Source organism: Oenanthe melanoleuca, chromosome Z (assembly GCF_029582105.1).
Source record: "Oenanthe melanoleuca isolate GR-GAL-2019-014 chromosome Z, OMel1.0, whole genome shotgun sequence".
NCBI classification, from domain to species: Eukaryota; Metazoa; Chordata; class Aves; order Passeriformes; family Muscicapidae; genus Oenanthe; species Oenanthe melanoleuca.
In genome coordinates, this window is record NC_079362.1 from 39001756 (window position 1) to 39020937 (window position 19182).

The window sequence follows — 19182 nt, forward strand, 5'->3', positions numbered from 1 at the left end:
ATTATGCAATATTATTGCCTTTGTAATACTTTAATATTATCCTGGTATTACTAAGGCAATAATATATTATACCTTGATAAATTATGGTTAAATATGAATATTTTGTAGTTTAGGAACTGAAGATTGTATCACATAAAGTTGCTATATAAAAATCAGGGAAAATGAAGTTTGTGTGCAGGATTGCCAAGTGTTTTAAAAGACAGTGTTAGTATTGAAGAAACTATCTGTATATCTCTTCCATGACATTCTCACAGCTGTTGTGAAGATCTTTCATAAGCTGCACTTATGAAAGTAGTACTGTAGTAATATTTTTCTTCCGTTCTTGTTTCCCTGTTTGCCTGTCCTCCCCTTTTCACCTTTTCCCTTCTCAATATATAATTTTTTGAATGACTTAATCTCATTCTTTTGTTTCTAAAAGAAAACTTCTCCATTACATTTCAAATTGAAGTATTTCCCAAAATGCCATTAAAAAACACATCCATAAAACTGGTTTAATGCTGAAATACTTTATTAAGAAGCAGCCTCATACATCTTTTTATCTCTCAAACTCTGTTCTGTCTGCTCCATGAGATCCCAGGATCTTATTAATCTGTAGGTGTCAGTCTTGACATAGCTCTTTAAGTTCTTTTCACCTATGAACACCTTTTGCTTGCAGCCATCCACGTACATAAAGATTAAATGGATGTGGAGAGACACGTCATATCCTGTGTAAATCAGAACAGAACTATCATTTTGGCTGGATACAAGACAACTCATATAAGACCTCACAGGTTTTGTCTGTAGAGCAGTCATCTCCCAGTTGGCATTCCTGCACTCCATGGGGATACACAAGACAAGACATTGTGGTGCAGGAAGAAAGCATATTTCTGTCAACAAATAATTAAATAAAGTAGAATTTTGAAATGTTATTTATCTGTTGTTGTCTGTATCTGTGTAATGAAAGAGAAATCCTATTAGTCATGATAAAAACAGGTATCTTCTTTCCCCTATAAAAATAAATTAAATCATCTACCAGCTGTGCCTAGAGTTTGACAGTGCTTGCTCATCCTTTGCAATTAAGACATGGTAGAAGCTGAGGACAGGATGTTTTGACTCACTCTGTCTCATAAGGGTTTCACGTCACAAAACACACATGGGGCCTACTTAATTCATTTTGGTATTCAGCCTATAAATGGCCAAACCTGCAATCTGGATTTGCAGAAGGAAGCACTGAATGTACAGAGACAGTTTTCAGTTTTTTTATGTAACCTGAAAAAGCTAGAGATGTGTTACTTGGTAGTCTCACACAATTTGAGCATTGAAACTTATTTTTTTCAACTCAATATATGTAATTCTTGCAGGGGTTTTTTTCATTTTTTTCCAAAAATTCATTCATTTATTTATTTTTTTCTCTCCTTAAGGTGATATATTCAGCACATATTAGCAAAATGCCATTCACAGACCAACATTAGACAGCACAATGCAAAGAGGAAAAAGTGAGTAACTGACAGTAAGGATTTGAATGGCAGTGGAAGCATTGCAGCAGCTCATGTGTAAAACCATGGACATCTTTATATGCCTATTTTTTTCTGTTTTCTCTTATTCTCAGGCTGTGGATTGTGTAGGGCAAGGACTGTTTTTCTTCTCTTTCTGTATAGAGCCAATAATTACTTCCATGAAATCATGCCCTTCATCCTAAACAACTACTGTACTAAAAATAATAATCACAGCCATCACCAACAGCAATATGTAAGGATGTCAAATGCAGAAGGTCTAATCATGTACTACTGAACCACTGGAAACTGCCTGAAAGCAGCCAGACTGGGAGGACTGGTGTAGAGGTGGGGGGTGTGAAGTCTTCATTGAGCACAGGCAGAGACCTTGGGATAATGAATGCATATTTCTAATAGGATTTAAATTATGATTTTGCATTAGCAGTAGGTTTAAAATACCGTGGCAGTCTCTTGTCTTCTGGTATAGATGGAGAGAGCTGACCTTTTGGTTCTCTTCCATTTACTTGGTCACCATTACTGCTAAGAGCTTCGCTACCTCTTTCCAAGGGAGAGACACGTGAAACTGCCCAGACAGCCCCTTCTGCACCGGGAGACCTGCCAGGCTGCCCGGTTCTGAGTAGTTTGTCATAAACAAGCATTGCCATCTGATGGCAGAGCCTTGGTACTGCACAGTCTCTTTGCCTGGGGCAAGCGGGCCATAAACTAGTGACTTGCTCACAAATGAAGTGTCTATGACTGAACGCCTGATTTCATTTCTCTTCTGATGTCATTTTATGGTGATTGCCCTGAGAGGTTGTGGAATCTCCTTCAGTGGGGATATTCAGGACATCTAGAAATAATCCTGTGCCATGTGCTCTGGGATAACCCTGCTTGTGCAGGAAGGCGGCATCACATGTCCCACTGTGGTCCCTTCCAGCCCGAATCGTTCTCTGATTCTATCATCTCCTCTGAGTCACACTAAAAAACCTGCTTCTTCAGCCATATTCTTGGTATCCTCGTTGCCTTCTCCCTGTGTTCATGCTGCTTTCCTCAGATTCACAGGAAGAGATAACCCTGCCTTATAATCTAACAGGCTCCTAGGGTGGCAGAGCCATATTTTGCAATGCACTAGTGTTTAGGTTATGGTTTTTATTAGGTTATTGCTCACAAAAATAGCTGGACTACAGCAACAGGGATGCACCTTCTAGCAGCGCCAGTCCACATATGTAAGGAAGGAGTAGGAAGGGAAAGTGTGCAGGCCAGGCTCATGCCTTTTTCTAAGCAGCACCTCTAGCTGCTACTGCAGGAGGTGAACCCTGAGCTAGATATTTCCCTCAGCTCTCATACCTACATTCTAAAATCAAATGGGAACCGGTACGCCTGGATGCGGGAGCTTGAGCAAATGGAAATATTTTCCCCAGTGATCAAAAGCCTGATTCTGACACTGCCATCTAGTTGATTGAGTTCTTCCTGTCTTGACACATACTGTGTTTTGGATATCAGCCTTGTGTCATGTGGTGAACTGACACTGTCACCATGCAAGGCAAGGGCTGGAGTTTAGCCTAGGCAACCCTTCCACATGGGTGTGAGTCATGAAATTGAATCTCGAGTGGTCTTAAAAATTATGCTTTTCATTTAAACCTGTACATATACTCATGAAGGAGCAAATTTGATTTTACAGTAGATCATTTGATGAGAACAAAAAGCATATAATTTTAAGACAAAGTTGCTCAATGTGCATCTCAAGCAAGAGTGCCTTTTCTGTATTGCACTGTCACCAAGATTCAGATCCCTCACATGCTAAAGGCTGTACACAGAAAGCACAAAATGGCCATGTGTGTATGATACTCTTATTGTCAAAGGAAATGCTTTTGCTACTAGTGCCTTCAGTAAGGAAAGAATATTTGCAGCAATGATGGCAAGTTTTAAGATAAAATCTGACTTTAGAACCGGATTTTATAGTTATCCTATGAACTAGCTAATGTAAGAGGATTTTGAGCTACTGTTTATTAATCCTATCACAATCAAATGGACTCTTTAGCAATCTAAAGCATTCTTTCTACCCACCTATCATTCCTGTTTTTAAAGTCATACCAACTTGCAGTAATATCCTAGCTGTATGAGTTTAATTTTCTTTACAGCTCTCCAGAGCTGGCTCTGTATGTGCTTCTCCACTTTCTTCTACACTGTTCACAGTTGTATCACTAAAGAAATATCAAGTTAGTAGAGCAAAAGAAAATAAACCCAAATGCAATTCTTGTATTTTTGAGTTAAATACATTGTTATCCCATTTTCCTTCATTCTTTCTCAAATTGAGTGAATTCCCAAAGTAACCAGTTAGCTTTTCATGCAGTCAAAATTTTTCTCTGTGGCACAGGATAAAGTTTTTTCCTTTAATTTTCTTTACTGTGAGAATGTTTTTAGAGGAAAATGGACATATAGTGAACAAGCTAGGAAATGGATATGAACATTTTTATGAGCCTGAGCTAGGCCCGTAGCTTTGCCTTTGAAGTTATCTTGAAAGAGAGATAAGAAGAACAGCTGTGGCCTAACAAGAAAATAAGGGGTGACACAAGTGAGCTAAAGGTAATAGATGAATGCCAAAGAACTCTGAAGCCAATGGAAAGTAGAAAAGTCCACATGTTTGCCTCATGCAAGAAGGCTTCTACCAATAAAAGGTTGCGTGATCTCATGCAGGGGTAGAGAAATTGTATATTGAGATTAGAAGAGAGCAATAAAGTGGCACTTGCTTAATTAAGATTGCAACGTCCAGTTCTTTATCTTCTCACTTTATCATCTTCCCTACACCACAATGTGATTATAAGGATTAGCTAATACTTATTCAGAATTCAGAAGCTGTGGTACGCTATGCAAACTATGGATAAAATTAATTTTTAAAATGTAATAGTTATCAGTAATTTTAAATATTATTTAAATATTTAAATATATTTATTTAATATATTTATTTAAATATTATTGACTGTATTTCAGGCATAGAACAGAATGCTTATGATAAAGATGAACAGGGAATGGCCATCTAAACTGTCACTCACTCATTTGTTAGCCATATTTTTCATCACTTAGACAAGAGGTGTCTTTTGTGGACATTATGTTGCATTTCTGCATCATGCTTCATAGTATGAATATCACTACTAGAAGTGTTCAGATCAGATCCTCTTCACATTGTCAATAAACCTGGAAAAGCCAACCACTCTTCTGGACATTTTTGTAGGAAGACAGTTTTAGTTGTGCTGCTTAATATGGATTATCAGGAAATTCTGAATTGAATCATGTACATTTAAAATTACCATAGCTAAAAAATGATGAGTTGGACCTCTGAACCTCTGTGACACTATCCGTGTAATGCCTCCTGAAGAATAGGATCTGAAAAACCTAGACCGATTATACTTGGAAATACTACAATATAAATAGTTATTTTACACAGCAAATAAATCTGAAAGGACATTATTGGAAAATATCTCCCAGCAATCTAACCTATGGTTAGGGTTTGAGAATGGAGTTTGACCATTTATACCAAATGTTCTTTCTCCATCAACCTTGAATTTTGAAGATTTACAGCTTAAATGTAAAAAAAAAAAAAATTTACATTGACAGATTTTGTCATGTAATCATGACATCTTGTTGACATCATGTCACTCAGAATTGACAGAAATTATTTATTTCTGCAAAGGGAAGTCTTATAACTATATAATTATAACTCCGCTTTAATTACCTTCTCTGCGTAGTTTTGAAATCTCATCTCTTAGCACTGAAATCTATGATTTTAACTGTGGTTTTGGGATTTCTTTCTGGGTTTTTGGGGGGTTTTGTTGTTTGGTTGATTTTTTTATTTGTTTGTTTGGTTTGTGTTTTTTAATTTATTTTTTCTTTACATAGACATGGTGTGATTACTTAAAATACTTTTAGTTTATGCATTTTACAAGGTGAGAAGTGAAAGCAAGTGCAATAACTTATATTTAATATCTTTGTTTTACTTGCCTGGTAGAATCTTGTGGATAAGTAAAAAATTACAGAGACTTAAAACTTGTGGTTCAATATCTGTATTTCAGAATCATATAGACTTCCTTTCCAGGATCTAGTGCCTGCATATTAAGTGCTTTGTCCCCCTCCAGAAAACTGCACAGGTGCTCTCACATGAGTTGGTGGCACACTGAAATGCTGACAGTGTTCCCATTCCCACAAGAGGGCACCAGGCACAGGAAAAATCCCTTCACATTCCTTAGTATCCACCTTATAGTTCATCTTTCTTCTTACTCATAGCACTATAATGCATAAAATCAAATGAAGTCCCTTTTACATCTACTACACAAAGAAATTACCTTTTAGCCAATTTGTACTTGTACTTACGTTTAAACATCAGTTTTTGCTACTTGTATTTCACCTGTGTCCAGAGAGGTGAAGCACTTTGCTATCACAGTTGTAAATCAATGTTCTATTCCATTTGCCTATGTGTGGACCCTTTCTAACTCAGGAAATTCACATGGGTGAAAGGAAGCACTTTCTGAAGCAAAGAAGGGGAAAGATTGTACATCTAGAAATCTTCCTGATTTCATGTGTGCAGTTCCCCTTTTCACCCTGATCCATCTCTTGCAGCAGCCAGGATCTGCCTCATTCCTCCCGTTGCTCCAGCCCTAATCATCATGTCATCACACAGCAGAGAGCATCTGCACTGGTGGAGTAACATTGCCTTGCAAATGACCTCAATGTAACTTGCCTGATCTTACATTCCGTCCACCCAACCAGTACTAAACTTCTGCAGTTGTGAGACTCCTGCACAAAGGAAGTCCTTCATCCACAAAAATGGGACAGAAAGCTGGTTTTCCCACATGGACACTCTTACTTCAAATGAAAAAAAAAAGTCCTTTGTGAAGGGGTTTCACTCCTATTGCCTTTTTGGATGTAATTTGAATTTACAAGAGGCAACCTTCATAATGAAGGATTTCTCTTCTGTGTTTACTCAGTTGGGATTCTATGTGCTGGGAGAAGAGTTTGTTTCAAAATAGTTACATGGATTTGTAATCTTACAGTTCTAAAACTGCTGTGAACCATGTCTACTTGACGTCATCTGTGCGCAAACAAGTCCCTGTTTTCTTCTGTGTAGAAGTAAACTGTTTCAGCAATGTTAAATCAACCAGCACTGACTGACCTTCTCAAATCCAGAGATTCATTTTCAATAAATGTTTAACTACTGTTTCCTTAAGCCAAAGGGTCATAACATGTAAAGCCTACTTTTAATCTTACACTGATTTTATAGTTACCAAACAGCATGTTTGCTGTAGGGCTGCATGGCTTGCCCACCCTCAACCATTTGATATTAATTAATTAATGTCATGTCAGCTTTCTATACTAATAGTAGAATTCCATCAATGTATGCATACATTCAAAGTCCAGGCATGTGAAGGTGGATTATTCTATGTTAAATGTGTTCAATGTTCTATTGAGTTGCTTCAAATACAGAAGGTTAAGGACATGCTATATAAGATGAAAATAATTCTCCTTCCCAACAGTAGAAAATGCACGTTTGGATTGACTTGTATTAAACTAGCATCCTTTCAAATGATTGCAATTTCAGTTCACAGTATTAGTTTTTACCTGGCTTCCATAGTGGGAATGGAGGAGTAAAACTCATCTCCCAAACCCCAAAAGTTCTGAGATAAATATCTTCTCTGTAAAATGGAAAAGGTTAGTTATCCTCAGGCATACATATCAAAAGGTATATTAGGTATATTTTGAACTGATCCTGACTATTTTATACTGAAGTACAGCTCTTCCTGCAGATTACTGATGTACTTGTTAGAGTCTTCACATTTAAGGCAAATTGTCCCAAATCAGAGACTCTGTAGTTTGTTGCCATAAGTCATATATTCCCAGGCTGTTCTGCCTACTTGCTGCTACCCAGTTTCAGTGCACTCACCCAAAATTTGTCACTATTTGTTGTACTCTACTATTGACATTGCAGTAGCTGCTCTAGATGGTTGTAGAGCATTGCTTACCATTAAAGAATGGGTTAACTTCCATGTTTTATAATTTTCCCAAATCCACCTGCCTTTAACAGAACATTTTTATGATGCTGTGCCAACCACTTTTTATGATACTGTTGACCACTTGCCAAAGAGAAATATGTAATTCAGAGAAGGGCATTACAACTACTCATATCTGATGCCTTCAGGAGTGTCTGTAATACTGGGCATGGGTAAAGTAGGCCAAAGTTGTTTACACTTTCAGGAGAAGACATTTATGCATACCTTTGAAGTATTTAGCACGTATATATGCAGTGTGCTTTGCATGAAGGTAGAATGTGTGCATACGCAAAGACGTGTCTTGTAAAAAAGACTTCTGCCCTGTGTTTTACACTATTTGGAATTATTTCAATCTGCAGTTTCAACTTAGAATTCAAGACTGTGCTTAGTCAAGTCATGAATGTATTCTACTGAAAAATAACCAATTTTTAAAAAATATTCATCTTCTTAGACAACATGAATATAAAATAATAACTAGTACAACAAATCTGAGTAGAACACTCGTATTCAGGTTTGTGTTTGTCAAATTGTTGTGTTGAAGCATGTATCTAAGGTAAAATGTTGGTGAACCTGGTTTCCTTCACTAGTGCTTGGATTTTTCTGATCAAACATAAGCAGCAAAACATATCGCTTGATTTTGCTGCAAAATCAGAAAGGCTAGAACCAAAAGAAATTAGATTCAGGAGGGTCTACATTCCCTTACAGTATTTATTGAGTGAGGTGCATTAACTTCTAGCTTTTGAAGTGGGACTCAGCCTATGTCTTTCTATTGAACAGGTTTGGAGAGTCTGTTTGAAAAGTCTCATTGGGTCCAGCTGCCAGGGGCTGTTTCCTTGCAGCTTTTTTATGGTGTTGGGTAAGGCTGGGACACGTGGGGTTAACATGATCTCTGTAAACTGAGAAAGTTAATACTTGATGGAATCGGTTACTGAATATGTGGTTTTCCTGTACTGAAGAGTCAGGATGAGAGCATTGCTGAGCAGCAGAAGATACTAACCTTGCTCTGTAGGTCGTGTGCAGCTCGCTATAATCTACAATGGCACACAGAGTTTTGCAATCAAGTGGTGAAACCAAGCTGACTTCTGAATTTCGAGGCACAATGTCAGGACCGTCAGCATTGAAGTGCGACCCCTGCAAACACTAAGAACTACCAGCAGCTGTGTGTCGACCGACGCCCCGTGCCGCTCGCATAACGAGTGCCCACAGCATCCTTCCCTCGCCTCTCCCCGCACAAAAAAAAAAAAAAAAAAAAAAAAAAAAAAGTGCGGCGGGGTTTTCCTCCGCGGATACTTTACCGTGTGGGTGGGACGGAGGTGGGACGCCTCTGCTGGCGGCGGTGGCGGGGGCTGTCCCGCCGCCGCCCGCCCCGCCCCGCCCCGCCGAGGCAAGTGGCGGTGCTCGCCGCCGCGGCCGCACTCGCCGCCGCCGCCACCATGACGGACCGCTCCACCTTCGACACCAATGTTATCACCATGACCCGCTTCGTGATGGAGGAAGGCAGGCGGGCCAAGGGCACCGGGGAGTTCACGCAGCTCCTCAACTCGCTCTGCACGGCCATCAAAGCCATCTCCACCGCCGTCCGTAAAGCGGGCATTGCCAACCTGTGAGTCCGGGATGCGCTCCGCGCCTGCCCGCATCCCCGCGGGTCCGGGGCGTCCTGCTGCCTCCGGGGTGGTGGGTAGCGGGATGAGGATGGGAACGGGTATTTCTTTCGCCAGAAAAGCCTATGGGTGAGGTTGCTTCAACCCATCCTCTTGCACAGAGCTGAAGGTAACTCATTTAGTGTCTTGGTTTCTTGATTTTTTTTTTTCAAGTGACACATGTCCTATGACTTTTCAGTAGTATAAGGCATCCAGTCTTTGAGAAATGAATAATAGAACTTAATGAATACTTTCTGAAGGTGTGGATGCCTGGAGCCAAAAGACCAAATATACTGAAAGTCAAAGCCTAGCAAAATATGGCTGAATTATTGCTTATTGCACATTGCTTAATATCAAAGCACCGTTTTGTGCTTTGAGGTGTTGAATAAAATTCAGAGTGTTTTTGTTTTCATAGTGCATCACAGCAACTAGAGTTTCTATATGAAACTTTGAATATCTAAAGTGTTTAGAAAGTTTGTTGGTGAGGAACAGTAGTGTCTGTAGTCAACTAGTCAAAGGGATGTTGTCCTCGAGATGTATCAGAAGGAATTTGGAACTCTTGAAATGTGAAACAGCTGAAACTGCTTGTAGGCAACTGATCCTCCTAATTTTTATGTATTCTCAATACACCCAGTTGTGGGCTGATCAAGGCTTTAGACATGGGCTACTTCATTACTTAATGAAAAATGTTGTAAAGAGAGAATTAATTTTTCTCTACAGGCCATGCAAAGGAAAATATAAGAAAAAATGCAAAAATCCTCCACTTTATGTATGTTTGAATTAATTTTCTATTTTGACTTCAGATTGTATGTAACTGTGGTAATTTTTAATTGTTATGTGCTATCCATTTCATATGTCTCCTATATCTATCAATAAAGACCAGGGTTTCCTAGCTGATTTGTAAGCTTAAGGCCCTGTTCCTCTTGGGTCTTACATGTGTGTCTGTTGGCAGCTGCCCACAGGTTTGGTATCTGTGCCCACAGACTTGCCTTATGATCCCCTGCACAGTGGGTTTAACTCTCCATCAGTGCTGGGGTAGCAGGCTTTGGACTCATAAGCCTCCTTGAAGAGGACATCTCCTTCTGTGGGACTGCATTTTATAAGCAGTGGTGAGATTTTGCTTTGCTGTCAGGGAGTGTGAACAAGTAGGGATCACTGCAGTCCATTTCTTTGGATCACCCTCAGACTCAACTATATGCTTAGTGCTGCTCAGCAGGGCAGGTGCAGAACAGCTGTAGAAGACATGCAGACCCTTCCCCAGCACAGACTCCACACCTGGCACCTTGTCTTCCCCTCCCAGGAGTACCCAAAAGGTGAGGTGCAGAAGCTGTTCTGCTGCTGTGCCTCCACTCATAAGCACGAGGTTCAAAGTATATTTTTTATTAAAAGCACTGTCACAGTTGTGGAAAAATATTCAAGTCACTGTAGCAGAGAGAGAAAAAAACAGAGAGTTATGCCAGGTCTTTTTCTTGGTCTCACGCATTAAACTGAAGAAGCACAATGCATTGCGATAATGGTGTGTTCAGTGTTATTACATAAAACCTGAAATACCAGTGTTCAGCCTAATCAATGAACTGCAGTACATAAGAGCCATCTGAATGTGTGCTGAGGTGGCTGTCGTTTTTCCCTTTTACGAGCTAAACTTCCCCTTTCTCTGTTTTGCATTCTTACAAAATGAAAAAACCAAAATCACCTATCATAAGGTCTCCTGGTATTTCTGCATGCCAGATGGTTTGATTCTGATTAGCTTACAGTGTTTTATTTGTCTTTTTTATTTGTATTTCTCTGTTCTTTTCACAAGGAAACACTTACTACTTAAAATCAAAACTGAAAACATTAAACCATAAATAGGTTGATTTATCTGTGAACAGACTTTTTCTACAGCAATTTGCACATCATATTGCTAATAATACAGAGCATATCGCATAACTAGTGTCAGATTCACATGTACATTCATATTTTTTAAAGTATATATTCATATAATTTAAAACCATAAAATTTTCTAATGAATTCTTAGCTTTTAGGGTACGCAGACCCTAGAATTCAGGTAGGTCTTAAGATCTCATTAAAAAGCACTGTTGTAACTCAGCCTTCATAGCCTGGTCTGGCTCTGTTTAAGTATAGTTTAAAAACTATTGAAGGGCCATTCCTTGTTTTGTATTTCTCAGCAACTTCTAGGTATGCAAACACAGCTAATGGTAACATGTCTCAGCCAGAATTCACTGGGCAGTAAATAAAAAACAGATTTAGAGAGCTGAGATGTCATTTGAAAGTGCTGTATATTTACAGGAGGTTTTACAGGTGTAAATAGCAGAATGTTTTAGAAGGTGCAGTGCTCTGTTCTCATGAAATGCTCTCTCTTACCATTACTCTAGCTATGGAATTGCTGGGTCTACCAATGTGACCGGAGATCAAGTAAAAAAGCTGGATATTCTTTCCAATGACCTGGTGATTAACATGCTCAAGTCATCCTTCAGTACATGTGTTATTGTGTCTGAAGAAAACAAAGATGCTGTGATAGTGGAAACTGAAAAACAGGTTAGTAACTTTAAAAATTCTCCCTGCTTGGTTTCAGATCAGCCTGTACAGATGTACTGCTCTACATCTAAAAAAGTAAATCTGAGCTAAAAGTTTCAGAAAACAGGTACTTTCCTAAATTGGCAAATGAAGGTGGAGGTGATGGGTGTGGAGAGCATTAGTCAACATTTGTTCTTTCTGTCATTTCTGCTCTCAGACTAATGTTTGTTGGTTTTATTTTTTTTATGTGTTAATCCTCCCCACCTTCTTTTTCTTCCACCTTTTTCTTTTCATGTAGAAAACATTTCATTCATCCCCATCTGATCTCTGGAACTATGCTCTGAGTCAGTCAAACACTTTTGAAATGTCACTTTTTGAGTAGGACACTGATGAGCTGTTCTCTGCTGCTCAAATCTTGAGGTCTTTAATTCATGAAAATTCTCCTTGAAGCTTATGAAAGACTTAGCAACAATGAAACAAAAGGATTTTTTGCATTTATTTTTCTTTATATTCACAAGCCTGCGTGCACTTCTTGTGGGATAGTTCCTATTTCCCAGCTAATATTTTGGTCTGATCATGTAAACATCTAAGTAAAAATTTAGTAAAACTGAACAGCAAAAACATAATTTACAAAGTATAATAAGGTTTGCTTTGTTTGAGCAGTTCTCTCTCTCCCTGTTTAAAAATCTTCAAAATTGATTTTCTAAGCATTTGTTGGAGTCAGAAAAGTAGTGACCTTTCTGATTCCTCAGAGAGAGAGATCAGCAACTTCTAGTGGAGGTTGAAAAACATAGTCCTAGATAGAAAACAAGTCTCCATGAAGGCTCCAAGAACATAGTTTTAGACATAATAAAACTGTAGGAAGAATGCTGCTTACATTTTTAGATAGAACAAGATAGACCATATGCATGGTTTATACGTAACCTGGAGTGCTAAGAAACTTAATAGGTTAAGAAGAAATTTATAAGAATCTATGCAATGGGGGGAGATTTGCTCTTGCTCTCTTTTGCTTTTCTTCTCTCTTCACTGCTTTCACCATTGCCCAAAGAAAATTGGAGCTGCCACAGCAACATCAGCCCTCCTGGGGCCTCAACAGGAGCAGACAGGAGCAGCTTCTACTTCTATTTGGGATTTTACTTCTATTTAGGACTCTAAGCCAAAAGCTTTTAGCACGAACTTTAACGCTCCTAACCCTCTGGCTGTCAAGACTGATGTGCCTTTGCAATAAGCAACTTTATAGCAACTAATAGCTGCTTGGCTCTTTAAAGAAAACAACAACAACCCAACAGGCATTGGATTTCCTTAGATCTGAACAAATATTCTCAAGGATCAGTGAGGGAGTCTGAGTATTAATGCTTTTCTAAACTAAATGTGAGCCAATACAGTGTTTTTATCAATGCATATCAGGAATTCCTACTTGCAGAGTAGAGCATTGCTGAACTTAAATTTAAGTTTCTGACATGCTGGATAAAATCAAATGAAAAGTGAATAAACACCTGCTGTTACACTATTATTAAGACAACTATGGATAAAATGATGGGGGAACAAAATTTTTAAAAATAACAGTAAATTCAGCTTTTTCCCCTGTACTGTTAATTTCCTATATCTACAGGATTCCATAATCCCACAATAAGGCAGATATTTCTTTTTTGACTTCCCAAAACCCAGAGTAAGATCACTCTGGCTAAGGTAGTAACTGACCATTTCAGAGCACAGATAAAGGAAAATGTATAGTTTAGGCAATTAGAGCTTTATTATACCTCTATGGGCAGAGGTAAAATACAGTTTTTAGCTCTACATGAAAAAGGCTGATCTTAATTTTGGTTTTTTTTCCCTTACTATTCAGAAAGAGAAAGTGCAGCCTAGGCTAACTGGTGGATATGAGAGGGTTGACTTCAATTACACAGATGAAACTGAACTGATAAAAGTATTCCCCCTTTTTTCCCTCATATTAAAAAGTATATGAGAAAACTTCACTTTTCCTGTGTTATCATCTGCTACGTACTTTAAAGATTCCTCAGTTTCTTGTTTGGCACCAATCACAGCTGTAATCAATAATGAAATCTGGGCCAAAGAATTGCTGACATTTGAATTACTCTGTAATGGTATTTTAGCTTATATTGCTTTGTAAGTCTCTGAGAAAATTTACCTACTGAAATGTTTTTATTTGGAGGAAGTGGATAAAAACTGTCACTAATCTAGTTCTGCCTTTTGTATTTTCTAGGGTAAATACATAGTCTGCATAGACCCTCTAGATGGTTCATCGAACATTGACTGTCTTGTTTCCATTGGGACCATCTTTGCAATTTATAGAAAGGTAAAATTCTTTCGTGTAGAATAGGAAAAGCTATTATTGTTCAGCTTTTGGTGAAATAAAATTGCATAGAAAGACAATGAAATCTAACTAAACTTTGTTTGTGAAAGAGACTCAGGGTCAGCTTTAAGTTAAATCTAGTTCACAGATACATGGATTTGAATTTGAATTAGTCAGGATTTGAACTAGTCTCTTAGAAGCAGAAGAACCTATGTATACGTGGGAGCCTAGCTGATATTTAATTAGCCAGCTAATGAAGTTACCCCTTGGGAAAGATCATGTCTTAGCTTTCACAAATATTTGTGTTGAGGCAAAATACCACGTGGTTGTCATCTACTTGGGGAATGTGCTTTCAGATTTTCTTGTTCTCTGTGCTAATAGTCCTGTTGGCCTGAGGATAAAACAAAACCAGAACTGAAACATGTAATGTGCATTTGAAGTGTCTAATTCACTCTGAAAGGCAGAAACCCTGTCTGAAGGAGGTTGAAATACCAGACTTACAGGTCGCAGCATGGGGGAAAAAGTAAATCAGGTAAAACACACCCAACTGTCCACTTTAATCATCTTTTGAATGTTGTCATATATCCCAAAGGAGTATTTTCAGCTTTATTTTTGTGTGAAGCAAAAGAATACAGAAAAAAATCCAAGTGCTTTGGATCATCTTTGAACTCTGTGAGTCATGTTTCATTTTTTTTTCAACTGTGCCTCTGAATTTTCCTCTGAGCTGTGTTCATTGTCACCTGCAAGGAGGTACATAGCTCTTCATTATCTCCTTAATCCTTTCCTGCTTCCTGCATTCCTGCTAGGCTTAGTTAGAAGAGCATTTCTAGATCAGTGTGTATAATTTGTATTAGTGCATCCAGTAGGAATCTCAGCTGGGGATCATGGAAACATTTGTGCCATTTCATGCATGGATATGGAGTAGAAGGCTGTCCTTATCCCACAGTCCAGTCACGTACCAGCAATAGAAATGAAGTAAAATTGAGTATGCTCTTTCTTGTTCTAGGTGTCCCCTGATGAGCCTTCTGGGAAGGATGCTTTGCAGCCTGGGCGTAATCTGGTGGCAGCTGGCTATGCGCTCTACGGGAGTGCCACCATGCTGGTACTGGCCACTTCTGCGGGAGGTGTCAACTGCTTCATGCTGGACCCGGTGAGACCATCTTCTGTTTCACTGCTTCTGTATTAGGGATTACCAGGCACAGTCTCTGAGAACTCTTTGTCCCAGGAAAATCAGCCAAAGGAGCAGTTTTCAAGGTAGCAGGAAGGAATGAAGTGTAAATGTACTTGTACTCACAACCCACCAGCAATAATGTCCAGAGACTTGCATTCCGCCTGCCTAATGCAGCAGTGCCACGTGTGACACAACAACAGGAAGGCAGCTGAGTCAGCAGAACAAATACACACCATGTGTAATCATGTGATATTTAAAATTATACAAAATACCCTTTAAGTCTTATTTGTCTTTTCCTTAATGCTAGGACCTCAGTAAACCAGAGGAGCATAAATATTTAACCTTCTTCTGTGTTTTCAGATCCCACCATGATGGGAAAAAGAGTAAGTGATGTGTGTGGATGATGTGATGTTCTAGCATGCATTTACTATGAGTTTTAAAATAAAATAACATTGATCATAGCAGAAAGTAGTTTGCTTTAGTGGCCTGTTTCTTTTTATCAGTCAGGGTGTGCCTCCTACCAGTCTTAAAAAGCTGCAGAAAATATAACTTGGTACACTCTGTTTAGTGGCAGCTTAAATAGATGCATGTATTTTTTACTTTATTTAAGTAAAAGACTTAACTTTGAGCAAGCATGGATGTTATTTTGTTTATCACTCTTAGCACTAACTTGGAAATTTACTTTAGAGAAAACTAAACAGACCAGCCCTTGGTCACAGGCTTCCAGTTAGCCCAAGCAAAAAAAACCCTGGAGTATCTGCAGCTATTTGAAGATGTTTATGTATTGGTTCAGCCAGCATTCTCCTCAGAGTTCTGAAACTTACACTATTGTAAGTCTAGCAAAAGCGTGGGGAGATAAACAAATGTACAAGTAGCATTTTGGGCGTAGAAAAGAAAGATTGTTTGGACTGGTAGTATGAGGAAGCTTGCATGATGCCAGGATTCATGCTCTGTCTGTGTTTAATGGATAACCAAAATACCTTGCATATAGACTGCAAAGACTACTATTTTATTGTAGGTACTGAATTATTTTAAAACATGACTGTGATAGTAAGTTTTTATTAAATTGTGTGTGTTATTGGATTTTGCCTTGGTTTGCAAATAAGTAAGCAATTAATGTTAACAAACAGTTTTTCTTTCTTATTGTTAGGCAATTGGAGAATTCATTTTGGTGGAAAGAGATGTGAAAATCAAAAAGAAGGGAAATATCTACAGTCTCAATGAAGGCTATGCTAAATATTTTGATCCTGCTGTCACAGAGTATCTCAAAAAGAAGAAATTCCCTGAGGTAAAAGACCCCGTTTCAGATAAACTTTCTGATGACAAGCAAGATTCATGATTTCTGGCTTTATGATCAATCACTCATTCTCCTCTGATACACGGTTCAGAGCTGGTTTTCGTTTCCTGTCTATTTAAAATATAACTTGATGTAGGATTGCTAAGGAGAGCAGTAGTTGATATAGCCAGATATTGCAGCATTCTCCAATACTGCACTGCACCTCTTTTGCATTTTTTCACTTTTTTCCTCTTTTCTTTTTTTGAATCCTTTTTCATGAGTAATGGTGCTAGAGGCAAAACTGGGCATTTGGTAATCAAGTAGAGAGGAAACCTTGTCTGGTGATGAAGAAATTTGATCGACGTGCGTTGTGTTGCTGCTTCCTCACTGCAACATCTGAGTAGCTGGAGAGTGGAGGGGAAGTGGCAGTGGGTCATTGCTCAGAGTAACACAAGCTGTGTCCTAGGGGTGCCTCTCTCTGAAAATCTAGTGTAGTTTCAAGGTCTGCTTTGTAGTTGTGCAACTTCCTAGTGTCAGGAGGCCCAAAGCCCCAAGGAGTGCCCATAAAAGGTTCTCATGTCTTACACATTTCATCACTGGAGTTGTTACACTGACAGTGAAATGTGAACACCCGCTATTGTTAAGTATTTGTGTTCCTTCCTGACTTCCTGATCTTGCTTTGAAAGAAGATTGATGTTTTTTATCATTTGTCTTTCTAGGCTTAAGGTGTTGGTTATGTAGATATTAAAATGTACTTCGGGAAGTAGAATAAGAAAATAACATCAGAAGTCAACTATTTTTCTTAACAAAAAATTGCAGAAGCTGGAAAAAAATGGTTGGAAGATGTAGGAAAGATTGCTTCTTTTGCTTTTTAATTCTTTTTCTGCTAGAAAAGAGAAAATCCCAATATCAATTCCTAGCATTTGAGTTTTTGCTACTGGAAATGCAGTGTTTTCCAAGTATTAAAGCCAGTAGAGAGCTGGGATACATTTTCTGTTGTTGGCACTACTGGTCATCTATGCTTCTTCTGTCCCTCCTTTTCCTTGGATTTTGCTTGTTAGCAAATGAAGAGGATACTGACATACTCTCCAAAACTACATTGAGTATTACCAATGAAGCACGATATGGAGATGAAAGACATCAGGGCTGCTAAAGGGGCACGTGGGGCAGGTTAACCTGGTGTGCTCTCATTTACTTTTATTGGAATGTTTTTCTGTAGGATGGCAGTTCACCATATGGTGGGAGGTATATAGGATCTATGGTGGCAGATGTGCATCGCACACTGGTGTATGGAGGAATCTTCCTGTATCCTGCTAACTCCAAAAGTCCCAAAGGAAAGGTAAGAGTGACTAAGCCCAGTTATGGAAAATCCTGATTTATGTAGACATTTCACTATTCTATCAAGGTCAATATTTTGGTTACAGAGCCTGTGTTTTGTGACTTGGTAGCTTATATTTCTTGTGTGGGGTGATATACCCATCCCTTGCACACTGTCACGAGCAGTCTGTTGTCAGATACCTATGTTAGGGCTGCTGCTCACCTCTTTCAACTGCAATGACTTCTCATTATCTGAAAACATATCCAGCTTGTGGAACATACCAGGGGGTGGGCTGCTCAAACCAGCTTCCCTGCACCATGTCAGCCTAATCTGGTGGTACTGGTCCCAACTGAGTAGAGCATTACAAAGCAAACAATCCACATTACCCTCAGATTTCTGCTAGCTAGAAAGAAGCCTAAAAGTAGCTGGCCTGTTGGGAGAAGTCCTGCCAAAGAGAAAACTGCTTGCATCTTGTGTGTGGTAACAGGACTTCATCTGGAGGAACCATGCCTGGCTGCATCTGCCAGGACAATGGTCAGTCAGGGAAGATCACGCACTTACAGGCTGACAGGGAGACTGTTTATTCAGCAAAGACCTTTGATCTGTTTTGTAATTCTCCGTAAAATATTGCTTCAGATTGCAGATAAGATACAGTTATTCATTAGAGAAACCTAGTGGCACACTCAGAGCACGTTTTTCTTTATTTTCACACAGTCCTTTGTGGTCTGCCTCGTTAACAGTTGAGTCTTAACATACAAGCTTTATCTCTCTGTAAATATCACAATGCAAACATGGGCTGTGGAGAGAGCACTCAGATGGGGCAAATCCAGCATTCACTGTGTTTCAAAAGAAAAATCCACACAATTTCTTTATTGAGTCAATGTTTATATGAAATAAAGAGCACTTAAAAATTAATTGGTTTAAAATCATATGTCAACTATACTTACATTTCATGATTTTTGGCATTGCCTGGTCTAACTTTTGCCATTTTGACTTTTGTCTTTTAGCTGAGACTGCTCTATGAATGCAATCCTATGGCTTTTGTTATTGAGAAGGCTGGGGGCATAGCAACAACTGGTCATCAAGCAGTACTAGATATAGTGCCTGAAGATATCCACCAAAGAGTGCCTGTTGTCTTGGGGTCTCCTGATGATGTGAAGGAGTACCTTGAGATAGTCAAGAAGCATTCAGCTAAGTAAAGAAAGCTTGCTGGATTCACTGTGCACAGGGGATAAAATGTCTTACAGCTGAACCAAAGAATGCGCTGCAGTACTGTGAGATTGAGCTGTCTGACTTCTGTAGCAAAAAAGCAAATGAGCCATATTTTCATAAGATTTTTTTAAAGTGAAATTATGTGCAATTGCATTGTGCAATGAAAGGCATTAAAAGATTGCATTAAAGGAAGCATTAAAAATAAAAGCAATGGAAAAATA

The 19182-nt window shown here is 38.8% G+C and overlaps 1 protein-coding gene across 1 annotated transcript; it reads left to right on the top strand.

Annotated features, from left to right (window-relative positions):
• Positions 1–8223: 8223 nt before the first annotated feature.
• LOC130265281 (fructose-1,6-bisphosphatase 1) lies at positions 8224–19182 on the top strand. The gene is made up of 7 exons (XM_056514254.1): positions 8224–9116; positions 11529–11691; positions 13895–13987; positions 14991–15134; positions 16306–16443; positions 17651–17770; positions 18757–19182. Exons 1-7 carry the CDS (start codon positions 8947–8949, stop codon positions 18946–18948), a joined length of 1020 nt encoding a protein of 339 aa, XP_056370229.1. The 5' UTR covers positions 8224–8946; the 3' UTR covers positions 18949–19182.

What these genes read in the sequence shown, in the direction of transcription:
- LOC130265281 (XM_056514254.1), top strand. Translation starts at nt 8,947, where the DNA reads ATGACGGACCGCTCCACCTTCGACACCAATGTTATCACCATGACCCGC. An exon ending in AAAGCGGGCATTGCCAACCT is followed by an intron (nt 9,117 to 11,528) that starts GTGAGTCCGGGA and finishes CCATTACTCTAG; the next exon opens with CTATGGAATTGCTGGGTCTA. An exon ending in AAAAGAAGAAATTCCCTGAG is followed by an intron (nt 16,444 to 17,650) that starts GTAAAAGACCCC and finishes GTTTTTCTGTAG; the next exon opens with GATGGCAGTTCACCATATGG.